Below are 27575 nucleotides of genomic sequence, written 5' to 3'. Positions count from 1 at the left end.
GTCCCCATTTTCCAAGACCCATAACGTTTTAATTTTTCGGAGATGGAGCTGTGTGAACTGTTATTTTTTTGCTTGGTGAGACAACGTTGTACTATCATTTTGGGATAGATATGATGTTTTGATTGCAGCTTTGTCGTATTGCAGTGACAAAAAAAAAAACAAAAAACAAAAACATTATTTTGGCATTCTTGAATTTTTTTTGTTTTTTTTGTTTACAGTGATTAACCTTAATTATTTTTTGTATTTTGATCTTTTCTGATTACAGCGATACAAAGTGCTTTTTTTTTTTTTATAAAAAAAAAAAAGGTATTCTTTAAAACATGGCAAAATGGGGGCAATATGAAATTTGATTTATGTATATCAGCTCACCGTGTACACGCTCTCTCCTGGCCTCCCCCTGGAGCACGGACAGGCACTGCCACAGCCCGATATAGCAAATAAAAAGAAAGGAGGAACATCCAGCTCTTCAGGCAAGGAAAGCCATGGTCTTTATTCTTTATTTCAGCATGCAGACAACGGATGACATGACCAGCACAGCACTACGCGTTTCAGGTGAAACAATCACCCTTAATCATGATTAAGGGTGATTGTTTGACCTGAAACGCGTAGTGCTCTGCTGGTCATGTCATCCGTTGTCTGCATGCTGAAATAAAGAATGAAGACCATGGCTTTCCTTGCCTGAAGAGCTGGATGTTCCTCCTTTCTTTTATTTAATATGAAATTAGGTTTTGTTTTTTTTTTTTTATAATAAAAAAAAACTACTTTTTTTATTATTTTACTTTTTACTGCTCTTAATAGTTCTCTCAGGGCACCTGACTCATTGTCTGATCGTTAGTGCCATATAAAGCAATGCTACAGTATTTCTACATATAGTGAAAAATCACAGTCTCCCTTGAAGCCCGGGCAGTTTAAAAAAAAGCGCTACTAGGACAAAAACATGGAGGTCTTCAGCAGACTGAGCTGTCACAGCAACCTGCGATCACATTACGGGAGCACCGATGGGCGCTTAAAATGGCGCGCCTAAAAGTCGCTGCATGTTAAATCCCTCTGTCAGCTCCACCTGTGATTGTTAGAGAAAGATCCTGGCTGTAAAACACAGGCACTACCTGCATGGCATGGGGAAGGTCACCCAGTGAGCCCACTCCATACACCTGCCTCCGAATTGCACCGTTCATGAAGGCTTTATCCGGGACTTTTTTTTTTTTTTCCTATGAGGCCAAGAACCTACCAGCAGGTAGTTACTAACCACCCGCCTGTTCTGTCCTGCAATGATCTCTCCTGGCTCAAGTGGTGACTCTCCTGCTTCCTTTGACCGCATGACAACAGAGCAGCTCTTCCTCCTCTGCTCTAGATGGGGCACCACTGCAGACGTCATGCTGATTGACAGTCCGCTCCCCTCAATTTGTCAGCAGGGAGCCGGCTTTCAAAAAGCATGACATCAGCAATGACATGCCCATCGACAGCAGAGTGGAAGAAGAAGCTTCTTGGTCGTCACCGGAATTGGAGAACCGCAGGCAAAAGTGGTCAATCAAGTCTACAGGGAAAATCCACCGCAATCCGTTGAAGTTTAAAATGGTGTTTGATCATGGAGAAAAACAAAACAAAATATGAAGTAATGCCGTATTCACATGAGACACTGTGAAACTAAAAATAAACTGACTTTGTTGGTTGTTGTTTTTTTGTTTTCAGACAAATGAACAATTCCGTCTTTAGAACCTCCAAAGGCCCATAATGATAACGTGGCCGGTATTTGTGGAAGTCACAAGACACCAGAGAGAGACTAAAAAATGGCAGAAGGTGGCAACCAGCGAGTATTGCAATAGACTTTAATTAAAAGGTGCAAATAGTGGGGAAAACAAATCCGTGAATGCTCCTTTAAGATTTTTAGGAGCCTTTGTCCTGTGCTAAGGCGGACTCACCTGCTTGTCATTGAGGTTTCCTTGTAATAGTGAGTCCATGAACACATGTCGGCCGGGGTTCTTCCCTCTGCGCTCTTTGATGGCTTTTTTCAACACAGTTTCCATTTCCATCAGAGCTTAAAACACAAGAGGAAAAAACTTATGCAGTCATCTGTCTAGCTGTCATCTGGAGGAACGTCAATATTCTGGACAAGCGAGAACTATGTATGGAGTTTAGGGAATACCATGTTCTGGTTTCACATACACAAATTAGCCAGCTCACCCCTTTCAGACTCTGGGGTGTCTCATGCTGTCTGCTCAGGATATCCCTGGTCCGGGTATAACGAAATCCAAATATAGAAACAAATCCAGCAGTCTGAAGCCCGAGATGTATAAAAACCTTCTTTTATTACAAAATAAAAATGTTTTTAAAAATTCAGCGGTACAGGCGTCCACAGAAGCACAAGGATAGCGATCCAACGCGTTTCGACATAAGTAGTTAAATCTTATTCATGGATGAATAAGATTTAACAACTTGTTATCTGTCGAAACGCGTTGGCTCGCTAACCTTGTGCTTCTGGGGACGTCTGTACCGCTGATTTTTTTTTTTTTAAAACATTTTTTTGTAATAAAAGAAGGTTTTTCTACATGTCTGACTATGAACCGCTTGATTTCTTTCTATATTTGGATCATGTTCTGGTTTGTTTTTATCCCTAGAGAAACTATGTCTGCATTGTCATTATGAAAAAAAATAAAATTCTGTGTTAGCATTATAAAGTATTTATATTATTGTATTTGTAGAAGATACTAAACTTTACTCTGAGTACACCTTCAGGCACATTCATCAGAGTACTAGTGGTCAGGTTCTGTCCAACATTTAATTAAGCCTTTGTTTTTTTTTTGTTTTTTTTTAAGCAACCATGAAAAGAAGGGAATTTTGTTTACTTACCGTAAATTCCTTTTCTTCTAGCTCCAATTGGGAGACCCAGACAATTGGGTGTATAGCTATTGCCTCTGGAGGCCACACAAAGTATTACACTTAAAAGTGTAAGGCCCCTCCCCTTCTGGCTATACACCCCCAGTGGGATCACTGGCTCACCAGTTTTAGTGCCAAAGCAAGAAGGAGGAAAGCCAATAACTGGTTTAAAGACCAATTCAATCCGAGGAAACATCGGAGAACTGAACCATACCACATGAACAACATGTGTACCCGAAAAAACAGAAAAACCCCGAGAAAACAGGGCGGGTGCTGGGTCTCCCAATTGGAGCTAGAAGAAAAGGAATTTACGGTAAGTAAACAAAATTCCCTTCTTCTTTGTCGCTCCATTGGGAGACCCAGACAATTGGGATGTCCAAAAGCAATCCCTGGGTGGGTAAAAGAATACCTCATGATAGGGCCGTCAAACGGCCCTCTCCTACAGGTGGCCAACCGCCGCCTGAATGACTTATCTACCTAGGCTGGCGTCTGCCGAAGCGTAGGTATGCATCTGATAATGCTTGGTAAAAGTAAGTAGACTCGACCAGGTGGGTGCCTGACACACCTGCTGAGCCGTAGCCTGGTGCCGTAATGCCCAGGATGCACCCACGGCTCTGGTAGAATGGGCCTTCGGCCTTGAGAGAACCAGAAGCCCAGTAGAACTGTAGGTTTCAAGAATTGGTTCCTCGAGCCCCCGAGCAAGGGTGGATCTGGAAGCTTGCGACTGTTTACGCCGACCAGCGACAAGGACAAAGAGTGCATCCGGGTGGCGCAGGAGCGCCATGCGGGAAGTAGAACCTGAGTGCTCTCACCAGAACCAACAGATGCAAATCTTTCTGAAATTGATGGACTGGACGAGGACACAAAGAAGGTGAGGTGATATCCTGATTGATATGAAAATGGGATACCACCTTAGGGAGAAATTCCGGAACCGGACGCAGAACTACCCTGTCCTGGTGAAGGACCAGGAAGGGAGTTTGTATGAGAGCGTTGCTAGCTCGGAAACTCTCCTAAGAGACGAGACCGTTACTAGAAGGCCACTTCCCGTGAAAAACGGGAAGGGAGACATCCTTCAAAGGCTCGAAAGGCGGCATCTGGAGAGCAATTAGAACCTTGTTCAGATCTCAGGGCTCTAACGGCCGCTTGTACGGAGTGCTGAGAAGACAAACTCCCCGTAGGAACGTGCGTACCTGAGGAAGTCGTCGTTTCTGAAAAAATACAGATAGCGCTGAGACTTGTCCCTAAAGGGAACTGAGCGACAACCCATTTTCCTACCTAGATTGCAGGAAGGAAGGAAACATAGACGATGCAACCGGCCAGGGAGAAACACCCTGCGCCGAGCACCGAGATAAGAACATCTTCCACGTCCTGTGGTCAATCTTGGCGGACGTTGGTATGCTAGCCTGTCTCATGGTGGCAACCACGTCCTGAGGTAATCCTGACGACACTAGGTTCCAGGACTCAATGCTACACCATCCGGTTGAGGGCCGTAGAATTCAAATGGAAGAATGGCCCTTGAGACAGCCAGTCTGATTGGTCTGGTAGTGCCCCCGGTTAGCCTACCGTGAGGCACCACAGAACCGAGTACCACAACATCCTCGGCCAATTTGTAGCGACGAGGATGGCGCGGCCGCAGTCGGTCTTGATCTAGCGCAGTACTCTGGGCAACAATGCCAGAGGTGGCACCTAAGGTAGCTGGAACTGCGACCAATGCTGAACTAAGGCGTTTGCCGCCAGAGCTCGATGATTGTGAAACCGTGCCATGAAGCTGGCACATTGTTGTTGTGCCGTGACGCCATTAGATCGACGTCCGGCCTCTGTCAGCGGCGCCAGATCTCCTGAAACCCGTCCGGGTGAGGAGACCATACTCTTTCGGCCACACCTCAGCGACTTAGGAAGTCAGCTTCCTAGTTTCCACACTTGGGATGTGAATTGTGGATATGGTGGATGCCGTGTCTTCCACCCACATCAGAACCTGCCGGACTTCCTGGAAGGCTTGCCGGTTGCGCGTTCTTCCTTGGTGGTTGATGTATGCCACCGCTGTGGAGCTGTCCGACTGAAGTCGGATATGCTTGCTTTCCAGCCGCTGTTGGAAGGATTGTAGGGCAAGATACACTGCTCTGTGTTCAAGAACATTGATCTGAAGAGTGGACTCTTGCTGAGTCCACGTACCCTGAGCGCTGTAGTGGAGAAAAACTGCTCCCCACCCTGATAGACTCGCGTCTGTCGTAACTATCGCCCAGGACGGGGATAGGAAGGACCTTCTTTTTGACCAAGAGGTGAGAAGAAGCCACCACCGTAGAGATTCCTTGGCCGCCTGAGAAAGAACGACGACTCTGTTGAGGGACGTCGACTCCTCGTCCCATTGGCGGAGAATGTCCCATTGTAGTGGACGCAGTAAAACTGCGCGAAAGGAACTGCCTCCATTGCTACCATCTTACGTAGGAAGTGCATGAGGCGTCTCAATGTGTGCGACTGGTTCTTAAAGAAGAGCTTGCAGCCCGTAGTGAATGCCGTTTGTCTAGCGGCAGCTTCACTATCGCTGAGAGAGTAAGAAACTCTATGCCTAGATATGTTATCGATAGGGTCGGGGTCGGATCTGACTTTAAAAAGTTGATGATCCACCCAAAACTCTAGAGAGTCTCCAGCGCAACGTTCGGGCAGTGTTGGCATGTTTCCTAAGAGAGTGCCTTGACAAGTAGATCGTCTAAATACGGGACCACAGAGTGACCCTGAGAGTGCAGGACTGTGACTACTGCTGCCCTGACCTTGGCGAAGACCAGTTGACTGTCGCTAGCCGGAAGGTAGAGCTACGAACAGAGGGTGTTCGTCTCCTATAACGAAGCGTAGAGACGCTAGTGCTCTGGATCAATCGGCACGTGTGGATAAGCATCCTTGATGCCTAATGATGCTAGGAAATATCCTTGGGACCTTGAGGCGATGACATGGCGGAGGGATTCCATCCGGAACCGCCTGGTGTCCACGAGCTTGCTGAGCATTTTTAGATCCAGAACGGGACGGAACGGCCCGTTGTTATAGGTACCGCAAAGAATTTGGGGTAAAAACCGTGACCTTGTTCCTGAAGAGGAACGGGGGTCATCACTCTTTCTGCCTATAGAGTGCACCCTGTTTGCAGAAGAGCAGCGGCCCGGCCGGGAGGTGGAGAAATTCTGAAGAATCGAGTTGGAGGACGAGAAGTGAGCTCTATCCTGTACCCGTGAGACAGAATGTCTCACACTCAATGGTCATTGACCTATGGCAGCTAAATATCGCCAAGGCGGGAGAGCCTGCTACCGACCGAGGCCGCAAGTCATGAGGAAGCCGCCTTGGAAGCGGGTTTTCAGACTGTCGCTTTTTTGGGCGAGACTGAGCCCGCTAAGAATCTTAGCTCCTCTGATCCTTTTGAGTCCACATTGGACGAGGAAAAATGGGACCTGCCCGAGCCTCGAAAAGGCCGAAAACCCCGACTGCCTCTTGCTCTGTTGGGGTTTGTTGTGTCCGGGCTGAGGAAAGGATGAATCCTTACCCCTGGACTGTTTGATGGTTACATCCAACGCTCACCAAACAGTCGGTCAGCAGAAAAAGGCAACTGGTTAGGCAACCTTTTTTGGAAGCAGAATCTGCCTTCCATTCACTTAACGAGCAGACCAGGCTCTGCTTAAAAACACGGAGTAGCGGAGGCTACCGCCGCACGGTTCGCAGAGTCCAGGACAACCTGAATCGCGTAAGAAACAAATGCAGACATTTGAGAGGTTAAGGATGCCACCTGCGGCACAGATGTACGTGTAACCGTGTCAATCTGTGTAAGACAAGCTGAAATAGCTTGGAGTGCCCCAAGGGAGAGAATGCCGGAGCCAACGGTGCGCCGACAGCCTCATAGATGGCTTTCGACCAGAGATCCATCTGTCTGTCAGTGGCATCTTTGAGTTTGCAGTTCCATCTCCCACTGCAACTATGGATCTAGCTACAAGCCTGGAGATTGGAGGATGCCGCTCGGGACATTGGGTCCAGTCCTTGACCAAGTCAGGGGACAGGGATAACGTGTATCCTAAGCCGTTTGGAGAAGCGCATATCTGGATAAGTGTGGTGTTCCTGGACTGCCTCTCTGAAGGCAGAGTGGTCCAGAAAAATACGTGAAGCTGACTCCTCCACTGGAGGAGCTGTGAGAAATAACCCACATTCTATAGATGGACGCTATAAGATTATTTACTATGGCGTCACAATCAGGTGTATCCAGATTGAGAGCGGTCTCAGGATCAGAATCCTGAGCCGCTACTTCCGCCTCATTACACAGCGAGTCCTTCTGTTAGGACCCTGATGAAACCGAGGCCGCTCATAGCGAGCCCACTTAGGCTGTCTGGGACTGACGTCCGTGCAGAGCCGTGACTCTGGGATGCGTGTGACCTTCCCGGAGCTGTTAGTTATTCACACTGAGGGGGGCCATGGATCAATGATTCAACAGTGCCCATATTGTGAGAGACATGTCCGGACTGCTAGGCTTCTAGTATCATAGCCATAGTCTCAGAAAAACTGTCAGTAAATACTGCAGACACCGTCCTCATCCCCTGGCCATTAGTGCATACAGTGGGAGTCTATGTACCTGCCGGCCGTATAGCCGTACATGCTGTACCAGCTGTATAGAAAAACATGTGGTTCTGCACCTTTGTTTTACACAGAGAATATGCTGATAACTCCTCCGCATAATCCAGGAGGGTATATACAACGTGCGACCAAACAGTGCAATGTATATAGTACAAGCATATCTATAAGTGCACTTCTGCACTAGTGGGGTTAGCACCACAGGTGCTGCTTAACGCCTGTTACAGCGATTGTGTGACTATCAGAATGCCAGGGTCTTCCACACTTGTCTCTGTATCGTACAGAAACTGACACTAATGGCTGCCGGTGTCCTTGTAGAGAAGGAAGCCGTGGGCGTGCCTGAGAAAGTGCGGGAATCCGGATTCACAGTGCACACAGTGAGAGGGGTGGAGTATGCAAAACATACTCCAGCTCTCAGCTCTTTGCAGCGTCACGCCCCTACCCTGACTGTCAGGGCTGTGGGCGGTAACGAAGGGAGACTAGGCCCAGAAGCCGGGGACTCGAGTTAACAGCGCGGCCGCCGTAAAAGCGCGGGCCGCGCTGAAGTCCCCGGCGCACCACAAGTGCCAGCCGCGCCGCAGTTCCAGCGGCCGGCGCGACCGATTCATAGAAGTGGCCAGCGTCCCGCCCCTCTCCTGACTGGCAGGTCTGGGGGCGGGAACGAACGGAAGCAGGCCGCAAAAGCCGGGGACTCTAGTTATCAGCGCGGCCGCCGTAAAAGCGCAGGCCGCGCTGAAGTCCCCGGCGCACTACAAGTGCCAGCCGCGCCGCAGTCCCAGCGGCCGGCGCGACCAATTCCCATAAGTGAGCCTGCTTCAGCAAAGCTGAATGAGGCCATGGCACAGGCGCCGCAGCGCTGATGTCCCCCGGCGCACTACAACACCCAGCATGCTGCGGTGTGAGCGCCAAATGCACGGGGACACAGAGTACCTTGAGGAAGCAGGGCCATGTCCCTGATGTACTCCGCTCCATCCAGCATCTTCTCCAGGGGCTGTAGATGGAGCACGGTCTCAGTGCCTGGAGACCGGTAAATCCCACTTCACCCAGAGCCCTGTAAAAAGGGATGGGGAAGGAATCAGCATGTGGGCTCCTGCCGCCGTACCCGCAATGGGTACCTCAACCTTACAAACACCTCCGACATACAGTGGGGTGAGAAGGGAGCATGCTGGGGACACTATATGTGTCCTCTTTTCTTCCATCCGACATAGTCAGCAGCTGCTGCTGACTAAAAAGTGGAGCTATGCGTGGATGTGTTGCCTCCTTCGCACAAAGCACAAAACTGGTGAGCCAGTGATCCCACTGGGGGTGTATAGCCAGAAGGGGAGGGGCCTTACACTTTTAAGTGTAATACTTTGTGTGGCCTCCAGAGGCAATAGCTATACACCCAATTGTCTGGGTCTCCCAATGGAGCGACAAAGAAAGAAGGGTGAAAAATGGGTTTTTTGGGTTTTTTTTCTCCCACACTGAAAAAGTGGCAACAAACTACTCCAGGTGAGAATGTATAAAGTTTGGAATATGTTGCACATTCTACATACTTGCTGAATGTTTAGTAGTACACATATGCTCACTGCGTACTGAAAAGCAGATTCCATGCGCTCTGGATGTAGCCCCTCCCATAGACAGAGCGGGACCTGCATCCAAATTGCATAAAAGTAGTGACATGTTGCTTTTTAGAACGCAGCGCTTCGGCAGCAGCCGAAGCACTGCGTTCTAATACGCCACGTGGGCATGGATTAGGCATAATCTTCATAGATTGCATGCGTCCTGCGTCCCCAGCACAGTTACGCTGCGGTGGAGAACACAGCGTAACTACATGAAAATACGCTACGTGGGCACAGAGCCTTAGGATTGTTACTTCCAATAGGTGGCGCTAAAGTTCAAGTAATCTTCCACTCTGAAGAGGCAATTTGCATAAAATAATGACAGGCATGTCATCTTGAAAATTGTGTGCGGGAGGTCGGGGGTTATAGTCAAGGCCACACTATTTGTAGCAGCCCTCTCGCTGCTGAGTTAGTCTTCTTATACACAGCTGGCTTTTAAAGAATACACCAGACTCAAATTTACATTCTATTTCACCCGGACGCTCCTAGCCCATTTCTCTGTATCCACAAGTATGCAGCACAGTTTGCCCATCAATGCTGATAGACGCTCCCCTCATAATTACAGCTGGATATTTTTGCCTGGTGTTAATAAGAAAATACTGTTCCCCATACTACGCTATCCTTCAGTTGGTCAGCTTGCCAGATTTTCTATATATTCCAGGAATCCACAAATGTCATATAGAAATCATGCAAAGAACACAGGGGTTAATTTCCTGCAGATCTTTGCAAATTGTAGCCGATAAATGACTTAAGAGTTGGGAGTAAAGGGATTGTTTGGTACTATAAAATGTATGGCCTATTCTTAGGATAGTCATAAATACCAAGCAGGTGGTGGTGTGACACCCGGCATCTCCGCTGATCAGCTGTTCCCAGTGGCACAGTACTGCTCCGTCAACTATCTAGTGTCCATGGCCGGGTGCTGCAGATGCAGAATGTGCTGTTCTCCTCTGCAACGAAGTACATCTGGCCGCCACTGGACACAGCCGATGGGAGGGGCTGCCGGGTGTCACATCCTCATCGATCTGGTATTGATGATGTGCTAAAGATAAGCCATAAATATGAAAGTGATGGACAAATCACTATGATCAAAAGGATTGGCTTAATCTTTCTAACCTATTTGTCTGCAGCAGGAGCCTCAACCTTCTGCTGTGCGTCAGATAGGATAGTGAGGAGAAATCAGGAGTGGAAGAATGAACGACTAATCTTCTAGTTCAAAATTATAGAGTCCGGTGCACCACGCCGTACCCCGGGAGGTCTTGGTGCAATTCTCTACTGTAATTCCAAAAGCTCAAGATAATGCATATCCGAGGCACCAGATTTGTACATGTCTTGATTAGAGCATGCAAAAACAAAGCAACATTTCAGCCACACGGCCTCTTTCAAGAGAGAAAATTATATATATATATATATATATATATATATATATATATATTTTATTTTTTTTATTAAAGCAAACACATACGTTTTCATTATTGTATTCTGTGACATGCAAGAGTTTGGGCATTCCTGGTCAAAATTAATGATATTGTGAACTGCTAAGCAAGTTGAAGAGGAAATCATCTCTAAAAGGCATAACGTCAAAGATGACATTTACTTTTTTTCACGCAAAAAAAAAAAATTAAATATATCCATCTTTTAAATTTTTAAAATTAACAAAAGAAGGGAATTTTGTTTACTTACCGTAAATTCCTTTTCTTCTAGCTCCAATTGGGAGACCCAGACAGTGGGTGTATAGCTACTGCCTCTGGAGGCCGCACAAAGAACTACACTTAAAAGTGTAAGGCCCCTCCCCTTCTGGCTATACACCCTCCCGTAGGAGTACAGATTCCTCAGTTTTAGTACCAAAGCAAGAAGGAGGAAAGCCAATAACAGTTTCAAAAACAAATTCAATCCGATAACTAGATCGGAGAACTTAAGAAACAACGTGAACAACATGTGCACCCGAAAAAACGAAACCCTAAAAACAGATAGGGCGGGTGCTGGGTCTCCCAATTGGAGCTAGAAGAAAAGGAATTTACGGTAAGTAAACAAAATTCCCTTCTTTTTCGCTCCTAATTGGGAGACCCAGACAGTGGGACGTCCAAAAGCAGTCCCTGGGTGGGTAAAAAGATACCACATGAACGGGCTGTCATACAGCCTCTTCCTACAGGTGGGCCACCGCCGCCTGAAGGACCTGTCTACCTAGGCTGGCGTCTGCCGAAGCGTAGGTATGCACTTGATAGTGTTTGGTAAACGTGTGCAGACTCGACCAGGTAGCCGCCTGGCACACTTGCTGAGCCGTAGCCTGATGCCTCAACGCCCAGGACGCACCAACGGCTCTGGTAGAATGGGCCTTCAGTCCAGATGGAATCTGAAGCCCAGCAGAACGGTATGTGTGAAGAATTGGTTCCTTGATCCACCGCGCCAGGGTGGATTTGGAAGCTTGCGATCCCTTATGCTGACCAGCGACTAGGACAAAGAGCGCATCCGAACGGCGTAGAGGCGCCGTGCGAGAAATGTAAATCCTGAGTGCTCTCACCAGGTCCAACAGATGTAAACCCTTTTCAAATTGGTGAACTGGATGCGGACACAAAGATGGCAAAGTGATATCCTGATTGAGATGAAAGGAAGAAACCACCTTGGGAGAAAACTCTGGAATTGGACGCAGTACTACCTTGTCTTGGTGAAATACCAGGAAGGGAGATTTGCAAGATAACGCCGCCAGCTCGGACACTCTTCGAAGAGACGTGACCGCTACAAGAAAAACTACCTTTTGTGAAAGCCGAGAAAGGGGAACCTCTTTCAAAGGCTCGAAAGGCGGCTTTTGAAGAGCAAGGAGAACCTTGTTCAGATCCCAGGGTTCCAATGGCCGTCTGTAAGGAGGAACGATATGACAAACTCCTTGGAGAAACGTGCGTACTTTAGAAAGCTGTGCCAAGCGCTTCTGAAAGAATACGGATAACGCGGAGACTTGACCCTTAAGCGAGCTAAGGGACAAACCTTTTTCCAACCCAGACTGCAGGAAGGAAAGAAAAATTGGCAATGCAAATGGCCAGGGAGAAAACCCTTGAGCCAAGCACCACGCTAAGAATATCTTCCACGTCCTGTGATAGATCTTAGCTGAGGATGGTTTTCTAGCCTGTCTCATTGTGGCAACAACTCCCTGAGATAAACCTGAGGCCGCTAGGATCCAGGACTCAATGGCCACACAGTCAGGTTCAGGGCCGCAGAATTCAGATGGAAAAACGGCCCTTGAGACAGCAGATCTGGACGGTCTGGTAGTGCCCACGGTTGGCCTACCGTGAGATGCCACAGATCCGGGTACCACGACCTTCTTGGCCAATTTGGAGCGACGAGTATGGCTCGCTGGCAGTCGGACTTGATTTTCCGGAGAACTCTGGGTAACAATGCTAGAGGTGGGAACACATAGGGGAGTCGGAATTGCGACCAATCCTGAACCAAGGCGTCTGCCGCCAGCGCTCGGTGATCGTGAGACCGTGCCATGAAAACTGGGACCTTGTTGTTGTGCCGTGACGCCATCAGATCGACGTCCGGCGACCCCCAGCGGCAACAGATCTGTTGAAACACGTCCGGGTGAAGGGACCATTCTCCTGCGTCCATGCCCTGGCGACTGAGAAAGTCTGCTTCCCAGTTTTCCACGCCTGGGATGTGAACTGCAGATATGGTGGACGCTCTGCTTTCCACCCACGTCAAAATCCGCTGGACTTCTTGAAAAGCTTGGCGACTGCGTGTTCCCCCTTGGTGGTTGATGTACGCCACCGCCGTGGAATTGTCCGACTGAATCCGAATCTGCTTGCCTTCCAGCCATTGTTGGAAGGCTCGCAGGGCAAGGTAGATTGCTCTGATTTCCAGAACATTGATCTGCAAGGTGGACTCTTCCTGAGTCCACGTCCCCTGAGCCCTGTGGTGGAGAAACACCGCTCCCCACCCTGATAGGCTCGCATCTGTCGTGACCACTGCCCAGGACGGGGGAAGGAACGACTTTCCCTGTGACAATGAGTTGGGGAGAAGCCACCAACGTAGAGAATCCTTGGCAGTCTGAGAGAGGGAGACAGTCCTGTCGAGGGACGTCGATTTCCCATCCCATTGGCGCAGAATGTCCCATTGGAGAGGGCGCAGATGAAACTGCGCGAACGGGACTGCCTCCATTGCTGCTACCATCTTTCCTAGGAAATGCATGAGGCGCCTCAGTGAGTGCGACTGGCTCTGAAGGAGAGATTGCACTCCAGTCCGTAGCGAGCACTGCTTGTCCAGTGGAAGCCTCACTATCGCTGATAGAGTATGAAACTCCATGCCAAGATAAGTCAGAGATTGGGTCGGGGTTAGATGAGACTTTGGAAAGTTGATAATCCACCCGAAAGTCTGGAGAGTATCTAGCGCCACCTTCAGACTGTGTTGGCATGCTTCTTGAGAGGATGCCTTTATAAGCAGGTCGTCTAGGTACGGGATGACCGAGTGACCCTGCGAGTGCAGAACAGCTACTACTGCTGCCATGACTTTGGTGAAGACCCGGGGGGCTGTTGCCAGACCGAAGGGTAACGCTACGAACTGTAGGTGCTCGTCGTGTATGACGAAACGTAGGAAACGCTGATGCTCTGGTGCAATCGGCACGTGGAGATACGCATCTTTGATGTCTATTGATGCTAGAAAATCTCCCTGAGACATTGAGGCTATGACGGAGCGTAGGGATTCCATCCGGAACCTCCTGACTTTTACGTGTCTGTTGAGCAACTTCAGATCCAGGACGGGACGATACGATCCGTCCTTTTTTGGGACCACAAACAGATTGGAGTAAAAACCGTGACCCTGTTCCTGAAGAGGGACGGAGGTCACCACTCCTTCCGCCTTTAGAGCGGCCACCGCCTGCAACAGAGCATCGGCTCGGTCTGGTGGTGGAGAAGTTCTGAAGAAACGAGTTGGCGGACGAGAACCGAACTCTATCCTGTACCCGTGAGATAGAATATCTCTCACCCAACGGTCTTTGACATTTGCTAGCCAAATGTCGCCAAAGTGGGACAGCCTCCCACCGACCGCGGGTGTGGGCATCGGAGACCGCAAGTCAGGAGGACGTCGTTTTGGCAACGGTTCCTCCGGCTGGTCTTTTTGGGCGTGACTGAGACCTCCAAGAATTTGAACGTCTCTGGTCCTTTTGAGTCTTTTTTGACGAGGCGAATTGGGACCTGCCCTGTCCTCGAAAGGACCGATAACCAGACTGACCCCTCCTCTGTTGGGGCTTGTTTTGTCTGTGTTGCGGTAAGGAAGAGTCCTTACCCTTGGAGTGTTTGATGATTTCATCCAAACGCTCTCCAAACAATCGGTCACGAGAAAAAGGCAAATTGGTTAAGCACTTCTTGGAATGAGAATCTGCTTTCCAATGTCTCAACCACAGAGCCCTACGCAAAACAACTGAGTTGGCTGACGCCACTGCCGTGCGGCTTGTAGCGTCAAGAACAGCATTAATCGCGTACGACGCGAATGCCGCCATTTGCGAGGTCAATGGTGCTACCTGCGGGGCAAATGCACGTGTGACTGAGTCGACTCGCGCAAGCCCGGCCGTGATAGCTTGGAGTGCCCATACGGCCGCAAAAGAAGGCGCTAATGACGCTCCAATCGCTTCATAGATGGATTTCAGCCAGAGCTCCATCTGCCTGTCAGTGGCATCTTTAAGTGCCGCTCCATCTTCAACAGCAACCAAGGATCTGGCTGCAAGCCTGGAAATTGGAGGATCCACTTTTGGACACTGGGTCCAACCCTTGACCACTTCAGAGGGAAAAGGGTAGCGTGTATCTTTAAGTCGTTTAGGAAAACGCCTTTCAGGATAAGCGTGGGGTTTCTGGATTGCGTCTCTGAAGTCAGCGTGGTCCAGAAAAGTGCTTAATGTACGCTTAGGGTATCTGAAATGGATTCTCTCGTGCTGCGAAGCTGACTCCTCTACAGGAGGAGCTGGTGGGGAAATATTCAACATCTTATTGATGTTAAATATAAGATCATTAACTATTGCGTCACCATCTGGTGTATCTAGATTGAGAGCGGTCCCAGGATCAGAATCCTGATCAGTTAAGTCCGCCTCATCACCCATAGATTCATCCCGCTGGGATCCAGACCATTGAGATGAATGTGAAGGCCCGTCATAACGAGCCCGCTTAGGCTGCCCGGGGCCATCGTCCGAGTCAGAGTCTTCACCCTGAGGTGTAGATGCCCGTCCCGGAGCTAGGAGCTGAGGGGGACCAGGGGGCAATACATGCACAGTGTCCGTGGTCTGAAGTACAGGCCTAGCTCGCAATGTGTCAAGAATTTGTGACATAGTGAGAGACATTCTGTCAGCAAAAGCTGCAAACTCAGTTCCTGTCACCTGGACAGCATTCACAGGTGGTACACCCTGGGACACGTCCAGCAGAGGTCCCGACTGTGCAAGCGCCGCAGGGGCCGAGCACTGCACACAATGGGGGTCCGTGGAGCCTGCCGGTAGAAAAGTCCCACATGCGGTGCAGGAAGCATACAATGTCTGTGCGTTGGCACCCTTGCGTTTTACGGGCGACATGCTGCTGGCTCTCTGCATGTGAGAGAGTCTATAGCCAAAGGGCGACCAGCGCTATGTAATACCAAGTATTTGTAGCAACAAAATACTAAGAATACTACGAGCACAAGAGGGGGTGAGCCCTGAGGGCTGCTTACCGCCCGCTGAACAGCGGGTAAGAGGCTGCAGAATGCCTTGTCTGGGTCTCCCCGGCTCCCCTCTGCAGCTCAGCGTGTCAGCAAGAATGGCTGCCGGCTTCTGTGGAGAGGGGCGGTCCGTGGGAGTTCCCAAACAAAAGTGCGGGAACAGTGTCCCCTCTGTGCTGACTGTGAGGGCTGGAGTATGTAAAAACGACTCCAGCCCTCAGCGCTGATGCACTGGCCAGCGTCCCGCCCCTCTCCTGACTGGCAGGTCTGTGGGCGGGAACGAACGAAAGCAGGCCGCAAAAGCCGGGGACTCGAGTTATCAGCGCGGCCGCCGTAAAAGCGCGGGCCGCGCTGAAGTCCCCGGCGCACCGCAAGTGCCAGCCGCGCCGCTGTTCGAGCGGCCGGCGCGACCGAGTTCTAGACGTGGGCAGCGTCCCGCCCCTCTCCTGACTGGCAGGTGTGGGGGCGGGAACGAAAGGAAGCAGGCCGCAAAAGCCGGGGACTGTAGTTATCAGCGCGGCCGCCGTAAAAGCGCAGGCCGCGCTGAAGTCCCCGGCGCACTACAAGTGCCAGCCGCGCCGCAGTCCCAGCGGCCGGCGCGGCCTATTCCCATAAATGTGCCTGCTTCAGCAAAGCTGAATGAGGCCATGGCACAGGCGCCGCAGCGCTGATGTCCCCCGGCGCACTACAACACCCAGCATGCTGCGGTGTGAGCGCCAGATACACGGGGACACAGAGTACCTTGAGGAAGCAGGGCCATGTCCCTGATGTACTCCGCTCCATCCAGCATCTTCTCCAGGGGCTGTAGATGGAGCACGGTCTCTGTGCCTGGAGACCGGTAAATCCCACTTCACCCAGAGCCCTGTAAAAAGGGATGGGGAAGGAATCAGCATGTGGGCTCCTGCCGCCGTACCCGCAATGGGTACCTCAACCTTACAAACACCTCCGACATAAGTGGGGTGAGAAGGGAGCATGCTGGGAGTCTGTATAGACCATCTTTTCTTCCATCCGACATAGTCAGCAGCTGCTGCTGACTAAAAACAATGGAGCTATGCGTGCGTGTCTGACCTCCTTGCGCACAAAGCTAAAACTGAGGAATCTGTACTCCTACGGGAGGGTGTATAGCCAGAAGGGGAGGGGCCTTACACTTTTAAGTGTAGTTCTTTGTGCGGCCTCCAGAGGCAGTAGCTATACACCCACTGTCTGGGTCTCCCAATTAGGAGCGAAAAAGAAAAGGAAAATGGGCCGATGCAAATGTTTGGGCACCCTGCATGATTAGTACCTAAAAAACAAAAAGCCAGCACCAAATGTGCACTTCAGCACTAAACAATAGCAAGGTGGAGGTCAACCACCGACCAATTCAGTTCTACTATTCATATGTGAGGCCGTATGGCACATTTTATAAAAATATTTTAGTGTAGGACTGCCTCAAATGAGATTTGCCGTGACGTGGCGAGGCAGCTCAAGAAATTGCAATTTTTTGCCAAAAATCTCAAAATTTTTATAATAAGTACAGTTTGGAATGTTTAGTGCTGAAGTGCACATTTGGTGCTGGCTTTTTGTTTTTTCTTCAATGATTAGTACCTAGTAGCAACCCCTTTGGCAAGTATCACTGCGTGTTAACACTTTTTGTAGCCAGCCAAGAGTGTTTCAATTCTTGTTTGAGAGATTTTCATCCCTTGTTTCTTGGAAAAGTCTTCCAGTCCTGTGAGATTCCTGGCTTGTCTTGCATGCACTGCTCTTTTGAGGTCTAGCCACAGATTATCAAGCATGTTCAGATCAGTGGACTGTGAGGCCATTGTAAACCTTCAGCTTGCGCATTTTTAGGTCATCTATTGGGGGTTTTGACATGTTTTTAGGATTATTATCCATTTGTAGAAGCCATCCTCTTTTCAACTTCAGCTTTTTTTTTTTTTTTTTTTACAGATTGTGTTAGGTTTGTTTTAAGAATTTATTGAAATTTCATTTAATTCATTATTCCCTCTACCCGTGAAATGTTCCCCTCTCCATTAGCTGCAACACAACCTCAAAAGCATAACTGTCCCACTTTCAGGCTTAAAAGGGGTGGTTCACTACTTATTTTTCCAAGTCACATCATTATTATGTTGAGAAGCAAGGCTTCTCTCAAATACCTTGTGTTGCCAATAGTTCCTGTGAGCGGCGCTATTGCGGTCCGCCATCGTTCCGCCCCAGCTTTGCCCACTTTGTCAGAGCTCAGCAAAGAAAGCCAAAAGTCACTAAATTTTAGGTCAGCCTCAAGTTATATGACTTTTCAAAGCTTTTTATCCCAAAATACTAACAAAAGCGTTGATTAATTGGGTCCATAGAGCACTACAGCTATTGGACTTTGTGAATTTTTGGTTTTGGGTTCTATTCTCGTGGTAATATTTTAACACAAACTCACCATTTTCATACTGTTTTTTCCGACTGGGACTTCTTTCTATAGATCCATCAAGAAAGCCCTTTCCAATCTCAGACCAAATCTGGAATAAAATATATGGAAATATATCTACAATTTCAGATTTATTTTGCTGGCTGACACTTTGGTGTTTACTTTCTACACATCATGTTCATTGATAAAGTATAAAATGATCATTAGAATTACACAAATGTTTTTTTGTGACTCACAAGTGATACAATTAATCCCTTCTTTTATAATGGAGGAAATATTTGTATCTTTACACAATTCTTCAGTATCTTAGTAGGAGCACAGCAAAAACTGCACTAATACACAGGTTATTTATGTCTTTCTGAGACTGATCCATGATTAACGTGGTATATGAATCTATAGGTCCACAACTCTGTTTTATTCTCGATTATATGTTGTTTGCGGCACTAACATCACAGACGGTGCTGCGGTCAGTCAGCTCAGCGGATCTACCCGAGTGACATCAGTGCTGTGGACAATAACAGTACAGAGGAGACTTGGCGCTGAATCCAAGAGAGCAAGTAAAGTGCAGGTTTTTGGATTTTTTTTTCTCTCTTGCGCCTTTCCTTTTTAATTAAAACTGCAACTTGAAGACAAGAGAGTTATCTGAACACAGAAAACCCCTTTAATTAAGCAATGTTTAAAGAGGCATTCCTATCCCAATATGTAGTAGGTATAATAATAAATACTAATAATACTAATAATATTAGCAAATACCTCCAATTAGAAATGTAGTATAGTTCTGATATAGCCATGTCTCTTACTTCATGTGCAGGGCATTGCAACTTAGATATCCATGCTTACGTCAACTCATATAGTGACACTTGTTTGCAACCATGGATACTGAAGCGGTAATGCCCTGCACATGAGGTAAGAGACACGGCTATATCAAGAGAATTATACTATATTCCTAATTGGAGGTATTTGCTAATATTCTTATTACTTCTACTACATATTGGGATAGGATCTTGAAGATGGGAATACCCCTTTAATTACTCTGCTTGTGGTCATTCAATATGAACTTGCACTAAGGGTGCTTTCACACTACTTTTTTTAACATGCGTCATGAACGTTTTTTTGCTGCAAAAGCGGATGTTGTTTTTGCAAAGAAAAACGCATGCAAACGCATGTGTTATTTTGCAGGATCCTGTCACTTTAAGTTTATGGGCGGGCATTGGAGTCATGTGATCGGGAGTGAGGGGGAACTGAACGTGAAAGACTGGGAGCCGACAGCTGTGGAGGCTCGTAACTAAGGTAAACATCGGGTAACTTGCTTGGATACCCGATATTTACATTGGTTACAAGCGTCTGCAGCTGCTAGGAGCCAGCTGCCTGCTCCCTGCACACGTAACCAAGATAAACATCAGGTAACTAAGACCGCGGTTACCCGATATTTACATTGGTTACAAGCGTCTGCAGCTGCTAGGAGCCAGCTGCCTGCTCCCTGCACACGTAACCAAGATAAACATCAGGTAACTAAGACCGCGGTTACCCGATATTTACATTGGTTACAAGCGTCTGCAGCTGCTAGGAGCCAGCTGCCTGCTCCCTGCACACGTAACCAAGATAAACATCGGGTAACTAAGACCGCGGTTACCCGATGTTTACCTTGGTTACGAGCGTCCTCCGCTCTCAGGCGGGGGAGAGTGGAGGGAGAGAGGGGGAGGGAGGGAGGTGGTGAGAGAGACTGATCACCCGAGGCTGGTTTCTGGGCATGCTCAGTAGAGCAAGCAGGATCCTGTCTATCAGCATGCCAGCGTTCACATGCGTTTGCGTGCTGTTTAGTCAGGATCCAGCGATTTGCAGTATTTGGCGCAGCTCAAAAACGCTACAAGTAGCGTTTTTGAAAAAAGTTAAACTGCAAGTCGTTGGATCCTCACTATAACGCACGCAAACGCAGGTGAACGCATGTTGACGCGAGTCCATTGCAAATGCATTGAAATGAAAACGCATTTGCACTGGATCCGTTTTTGCATTAAAAAAAAAACGTTCATGACGGATGTTAAAAAAAACGTAGCGTGAAAGCAGCCTAAGTTCTTCCAGTGTGTAAAAATCAGTCCTGGTCAAGTGAAGGACACACAAGCGTCTCCTTACAAGGCTATTATATCAACTCTCTCTTAGATTCCCGAGCGTAGTACATCTTATGACCACGACAGATTTTCCTTCTCTGGAACTAATCTATAAACGGTTTCTATTGGGCTTCAGAGATCTTAAAGCGTTTGATAATTTGGCAAAAAGAATATTGGAAAAATGATATAACTTTGCATAATATAAAGAACATTTATTTAATGAAACAGAATGCTTCTTTCATGTATTAATATGTTTGTGACCACCACGTGTTTTCAATAGATCATATATCAATAGTTGAGTTCTACAAGATGAGAAAAGTTATCAGCTCTCCAAAATACACCCCTTACCCTACTACTTCCTCGTAAATACCAGTGCATTGAAATCGATATGGTGCGTACCATGTGCATCATGGAAAATGTAATGTAATGCTATACATCAGTACATACATAGTACTCACAGTATCATGGTTTTTGCGGAATCGGAGAACCTCCTGATTGTCCTCAAAGATGCTGCCCATTGCAGTTTGAGTAACAGATTTCATGGCAAACCCAAGCATATGTTGACACAATGGCACATGCTGAGATTGAGGACTTGAGCTCCATTTTGATAGTAACTCTTCCGAGAGCTGAAAGATAAATACAACCAAATTAAACAGCCTTAAGGCCCAGTCACACTAAACAACTTAGCAGTGATACCAGCGATCCCTATCAGGTTGTATCGTTGTTGGGAAGTTGCTAGGAGGTCGCTGGTGAGATGTCACACTAAGCGACGCTCCAGCGATCCCACCAGCAACCTGACCTGGAAGGGATTGCTGGAGCGTCGCTACACGGGTTGCTCGTGAGGTGTCACACAGGCAGATCTCACCAGCAACCAGTGACCAGCCCCCAGCGCCGCGTGGAAGCGATGCTGCGCTTGGTAACTAAGGTAAATATCGGGTATCCAACCCGATATTTACCTTGGTTACCAGCACACACCGCTTAGCGCTGGCTCCCTGCACACCTAGCCACAGTACACATCGGGTTACTTACCCGATGTGTACTCTGGTATGTGTGCAGGCAGCAGGAGCCGGCTTCTGCGGACGCTGGTAACCACGGTAAACATCGGGTACCTTACCTTGGTTACCCGATATTTACCTTCATTACCAGCGTCCGCCGCTCTCACGCTGTCAGTGCCGGCTCCCTGTTCCCTGCACTCCTAGCCACAGTACACATCAGGTTAATTACCTGATGTGTACTTCGGCTACGTGTGCAGGGAGCAGGGAGCAGGGAGCCACTACTGACAGCTGAGAGCAGCAGACGCTGGTAACGAAGGTAAACATCGGGTAACCAAGGTAAGGGCTTCTTGGTTACCCGATATTTACATTGGTTACCAGCGTCCACAGAAGCCGGCTCCTGCTGCCTGCACATTCAGTTGTTGCTCTGTCGCCGTCACACACAGCGATGTGTGCTTCACAGCGGGAGAGCAACAACTAAAGAAATGATCCAGGACATTCAGCAACAACCAGCGACCTCACAGCAGGGGCCAGGTTGTTGCTGGATGTCACACACAGCAACATCGCTAGCAACATCGCTGCTACGTCACAAAAGTTGTTCCTTAGAAGCGATGTTGCTAGTGATGTTGCTTAGTGTGACGTGGCCTTTAGAGTAACAGAGTACATAGGATTCCACATTCTTCCTGACTTTCTAGCTATTAAAACAGCCAAAGAATCCACCTGTCACCCCTATAACCTACTGCCACCACCAGTGAGCTCTTATAAGCAGCATTCCAGATACTGTATATAAGAGCACAGACCACTCTGTATAACATAAAAAAAAAAAAAAAAAAAAAAAAAACACCTTTAGGCTGGATTCCCACAAACGTATAGCATCGGATGCGATATGCTAATGACCCTCGGCTCCGGCTGTGCTGCCAGCGTGAGCAGAGTGTCAAGCGACTGAGCCGATCCTACAGCTACAGAGGAGGGGACGGGAGCTGCGGAGGAGAGAAGGGACCAGTATTCAAGAACTTGTTCGTTCAAAACGCGTATGGTTCCCTTTTTACATCATCCCCTCAATGTTGTCTGAGACATCCTAACTATTAAGTTATTTTAAAAGGAATTTTTCAAAATAAAGCGGAAAAAAAAAAAAAAAAAAAAAATAGATTACAGCTGGATTGAGCTGGATCCATTTTTGTATCATTCCACTTTTCGCTCATCCAGAATCTGCATGAGGAAAAAAAAAGAATTTTGTTTACTTACCGTAAATTCTTTTTCTTGTAGTTCCGACATGGGAGACCCAAACCATGGGTGTATAGCTAGCGCCTCCGGAGGACACACAAAGCACTACACTCAAACGTGTAGCTCCTCCCTCCGGGCTATATACACCCCCTGGATGACAATCTACCCAGTTCAGTGCAAAAGCTGAAGGAGGACATCCACCCATAAGTAGAGATAGAGTAAAACTTGGCAAAACCAGAACTCTGTCTACTAACAACAGCCGGTGAAACACACGGAACAAAAAACTGCCAACAGGCAACAGGGAGGGTGCTGGGTCTCCCATGTCGGAACTACAAGAAAAAGAATTTACGGTAAGTAAACAAAATTCTCTTTTTCTTTATCGTTCCTTCCATGGGAGACCCAAACCATGGGACGTTCCAAAGCAGTCCATGGGTGGGAAATAAACCAAACTGAGAAGTAGGCAAAACCTAACTTCACAAATGGGCGACAGCCGCCTGAAGGATGCGTCTGCCCAAGCTCGCATCTGCCGAAGCATGAGCATGCACTTGGTAGTGCTTAGAAAAAGTGTGCAGACTGGACCAAGTGGCAGCCTGACACACCGGCTGAGCCGTAGCCTGGTGCCTGAAAGCCCAGGAGGCACCGACAGCTCTGGTCGAGTGCGCCTTAATCCCCGGCGGGGGAGGCACCTGAGAACACTGGTAGGCATCGGCGATAGCCGACCTAACCCAACGAGCCAGGGTCGGTTTAGAAGCCGAGAGGCCCTTGCGCTGACCCGTGGTTAGCACAAAAAGTGAGGTGCACCGCCGAAAAACGGCGGTGCGAGACACATAGATTCGGAGCGCCCGCACCAAATCCAAGGTGTGCAACGCCTTCTCAAAGCGATGCACAGGGGCCGGACAAAGAGAGGGCAATGAAATGTCCTGGTTAAGGTGGAAGGAAGACACCACCTTAGGGAGAAAGTCCGGAGTCGGACGAAGAACCACCTTGTCTTGGTGAAACACCAAAAAGGGGGATTCCGAAGAAAGCGCAGCCAAATCAGAAACTCTCCTGAGAGAAGTTATGGCTACCAGAAAGACAACTTTCTGTGAAAGTCTAGACAAAGGAACCTCCCTGAGAGGCTCAAAAGGGGGTTTCTGTAAGGCCGTGAGGACCAGATTAAGGTCCCAGGGATCCAAGGGCCGCCGGTAAGGAGGGATGATGTGAGATGCGCCCTGCATGAAGGTGCGTACCTGAGCCAGTCGGGCGATACGCCGCTGGAACAATACCGACAAAGCCGACACCTGTCCCTTGAGGGAATTGAGGGACAGACCTAACTGTAGACCTGACTGTAGAAAAGACAGGATGGTCGGCAAGGAGAACGGCCAAGGAGCATGGCCGGAAGAGCGACACCAGGACAGGAAAATTCTCCAAGTCCTGTGGTAAATCTTGGCCGAGGAAGACTTCCGAGCCTGAGTCATGGTGGAGATGACCTCAGAGGGAATGCCTGAAGCCGTCAGGATCCAGGACTCAAGAGCCACGCCGTCAGTCTGAGAGCCGCAGAATTCTGGCGGAAGAACGGACCTTGAGAGAGAAGGTCTGGGCGGTCCGGGAGATGCCACGGCACCTCTACGGACAGGCGGAGCAGGTCTGGGTACCAAGCTCGCCTGGGCCAGTCCGGAGCAATGAGTATGACTCGACGGCCCTCCATTCGGATCTTGCGCAGAACCCTGGGCAAGAGCGCTAGAGGGGGAAACACATAGGCCAGACGGAACTGAGACCAATCTTGAACCAGTGCGTCTGCTGCGAAGGCTTGAGGATCGTGGGAGCGAGCCACGTAAACCGGAACCTTGTTGTTGTGCCGGGAAGCCATTAGATCCACTTCCGGAGTGCCCCACTTGCGGCAGATTGATCTGAACACTGACGGATGCAGGGCCCACTCGCCGCCGTCCACTGTTTGACGGCTGAGATAATCGGCCTCCCAGTTTTCCACGCCTGGGATGTGGACTGTGGATATGGTGCACTTGGAGTCCTCCGTCCACTGGAGGATTCGTTGAACCTCCAACATCGCCAGACGGCTGTGAGTTCCGCCCTGGTGATTGATGTAGGCAACCGCTGTCGCATTGTCCGACTGAACCCGAATGTGCTTGCCCGCCAATAGGTGGTGAAAGTCTAGGAGAGCTAGAAACACAGCTCTGATTTCCAGCACATTGATCGGGGGGGCTGATTCGGACGGAGTCCAAGTGCCCTGTGCTCGGTGATGGAGAAATACCGCTCCCCAACCGGAGAGACTGGCATCCGTGGTGAGGATCACCCAGGACGGAGTCAGGAAGGAACGTCCCTGTGAAAGGGAGAGGGGCTGAAGCCACCACTGAAGGGAGTTCCTGGCCTGTGATGACAGAGCCACCAGCCTGTCCAAGGAAGAGATCCGCTTGTCCCAACAGCGGAGAATGTCCAGCTGCAAGGGACGCAGATGGAACTGGGCAAAGGGAACCGCTTCCATGGACGCCACCATCTGACCCAGCACCTGCATGAGGTGTCTGATGGAATGACGGCGGTGCCTCAGCAGAGAGCGCACCGCCAGACGAAGGGACTGCTGTTTGACTAAGGGCAACTTGACAAGTGCCGGCAGAGTCTCGAATTGCATCCCTAGGTACAAAAGTACCTGGGTCGGGGTCAGATTGGACTTGGGCAGGTTGACAAGCCACCCGAACTGAACTAGCGTGGCGACAGTGAGAGAGACACTCCGCTGGCAGTCTACACTGGATGAGGCCTTGACTAGAAGGTCGTCCAGGTAAGGAATCACTGCCAATCCCTGGAGGTGCAGGACCGCAACCACTGCTGCCATGACCTTGGTGAAAACACGAGGGGCCGTGGCTAAGCCAAAGGGAAGAGCCACGAACTGGAAATGTTCCTCTCCGATTGCAAAACGTAGCCAACGCTGGTGTGAGACCGCAATAGGCACATGCAGATAGGCATCTCTGATGTCGATGGATGCCAGAAAATCTCCCTGGGTCATTGAGGCAATGACCGATCTCAGAGATTCCATGCGAAAGTGCCGCACCTGAACATGCTTGTTGAGAAGCTTGAGATCCAGGATGGGTCGGGAGGAACCGTCCTTTTTGGGGACTAGAAAGAGGTTTGAGTAGAAACCGCTGAACCGTTCCCGGGCGGGGACCGGAACAATTACACCGTTGGCCTGCAGGGATGCCACGGCCTGAGAGAAGGCGGCGGCTTTGGAGCAGGGGGGGGGGTGGACAGAAAAAATCTGTTTGGTGGGCTGGAAGAAAATGGTATCCTGTAGCCGTGGGTGATGATATCCCGCACCCACTGATCGGAGACGTGTTGCAACCACACGTCGCCAAAGTGGGAGAGCCTGCCACCGACCAAGGACTTTGCTGGCGCGGCCAGATAGTCACGAGGAGGCTGCCTTGGTGGCAGCGGCTCCTCCGGTCTTTTGAGGACGCGGCTTTGCGCGCCAGTTGGATTTACGATCCTTGGCGGTAGTGGACGAGGCCGAGGGCTTAGAGGATGACCAGTTAGAGCAGGGGTGGGGAACCTTTTTTCTGTCGGGGGCCATTTGGAAATTTCTACCAACCTTCGGGGGCCGCACAAAATTATCAATGTTTAAATGACCCTGCTATATTGGGTGAAGCAATTAATTAACTGGGGGCATGGGGCTGGGGGCACAGACACCACACGCGGGGCTGGGGGCACAGACACCACACGCGGGGCTGGGGGCACAGACACCACACGCGGGGCTGGGGGCACAGACACCACACGCGGGGCTGGGGGCACAGACACCACTGGAGGGGCTGGGGGCACAGACACCACTGGAGGGGCTGGGGGCACAGACACCACTGGAGGGGCTGGGGGCACAGACACCACTGGAGGGGCTGGGGGCACAGACACCACTGGAGGGGCTGGAGGCACAGACACCACTGGAGGGGCTGGAGGCACAGACACCACTGGAGGGGCTGGAGGCACAGACACCACTGGAGGGGCTGGAGGCACAGACACCACTGGAGGGGCTGGAGGCACAGACACCACTGGAGGGGCGGGAGGCACAGACACCACTGGAGGGGCGGGAGGCACAGACACCACTGGAGGGGCGGGAGGCACAGACACCACTGGAGGGGCGGGAGGCACAGACACCACTGGAGGGGCGGGAGGCACAGACACCACTGGAGGGGAGGCACAGACATCACTGGGGGGGAGGCACAGACATCACTGGGGGGGAGGCACAGACATCACTGGGGGGGAGGCACAGACATCACTGGGGGGGGCTGCACACACGACTGGGGGGGGGCAGCACACAGGACTGGGGGGGGTGCACACAGGACTGGGGGGGCTGCACACAGGACTGGGGGGGCTGCACACACGACTGGGGGGGCTGCACACACGACTGGGGGGGCTGCACACACGACTGGGGGGGCTGCACACACGACTGGGGGGGCTGCACACACGACTGGGGGGGGCTGCACACACGACTGGGGGGGGCTGCACACACGACTGGGGGGGGCTGCACACACGACTGGGGGGGGCTGCACACACGACTGGGGGGGGCTGCACACACGACTGGGGGGGGCTGCACACACGACTGGGGGGGGCTGCACACACGACTGGGGGGGGCTGCACACACGACTGGGGGGGGCTGCACACACGACTGGGGGGGGCTGCACACACGACTGGGGGGGGCTGCACACACGACTGGGGGGGGGCTGCACACACGACTGGGGGGGGCTGCACACACGACTGGGGGGGGCTGCACACACGACTGGGGGGGGCTGCACACACGACTGGGGGGGGCTGCACACACGACTGGGGGGGGCTGCACACACGACTGGGGGGGGCTGCACACACGACTGGGGGGGGCTGCACACACGACTGGGGGGGGCTGCACACACGACTGGGGGGGGCTGCACACACGACTGGGGGGGGCTGCACACACGACTGGGGGGGGCTGCACACACGACTGGGGGGGGCTGCACACACAGGACTGGGGGGGGCTGCACACACAGGACTGGGGGGGGCTGCACACACAGGACTGGGGGGGGCTGCACACACAGGACTGGGGGGGGCTGCACACACAGGACTGGGGGGGGCTGCACACACAGGACTGGGGGGGGCTGCACACACAGGACTGGGG

The 27575-nt window shown here is 50.3% G+C and overlaps 1 protein-coding gene across 1 annotated transcript in view; it reads right to left on the bottom strand.

Moving 5' to 3' along the window:
• The window catches only part of CYP20A1 (cytochrome P450 family 20 subfamily A member 1), a 112686-nt gene that overhangs the window by 60594 nt on the left and 24517 nt on the right, over window positions 1-27575 (bottom strand). The window contains exons 5-7 of the mRNA XM_075317652.1: window positions 20693-20860; window positions 18142-18220; window positions 1920-2035 (exon numbers count right to left, since the gene is read on the bottom strand). Of these exons, the coding sequence (XP_075173767.1) occupies window positions 1920-2035; window positions 18142-18220; window positions 20693-20860 (363 nt within the window). The remainder of the gene's footprint in view (window positions 1-1919; window positions 2036-18141; window positions 18221-20692; window positions 20861-27575) is intronic.

This window comes from Anomaloglossus baeobatrachus, chromosome 7, assembly GCF_048569485.1.
Source record: "Anomaloglossus baeobatrachus isolate aAnoBae1 chromosome 7, aAnoBae1.hap1, whole genome shotgun sequence".
NCBI lineage: Eukaryota > Metazoa > Chordata > Amphibia > Anura > Aromobatidae > Anomaloglossus > Anomaloglossus baeobatrachus.
This window is presented reverse-complemented; position numbering and strand designations above follow the sequence as displayed.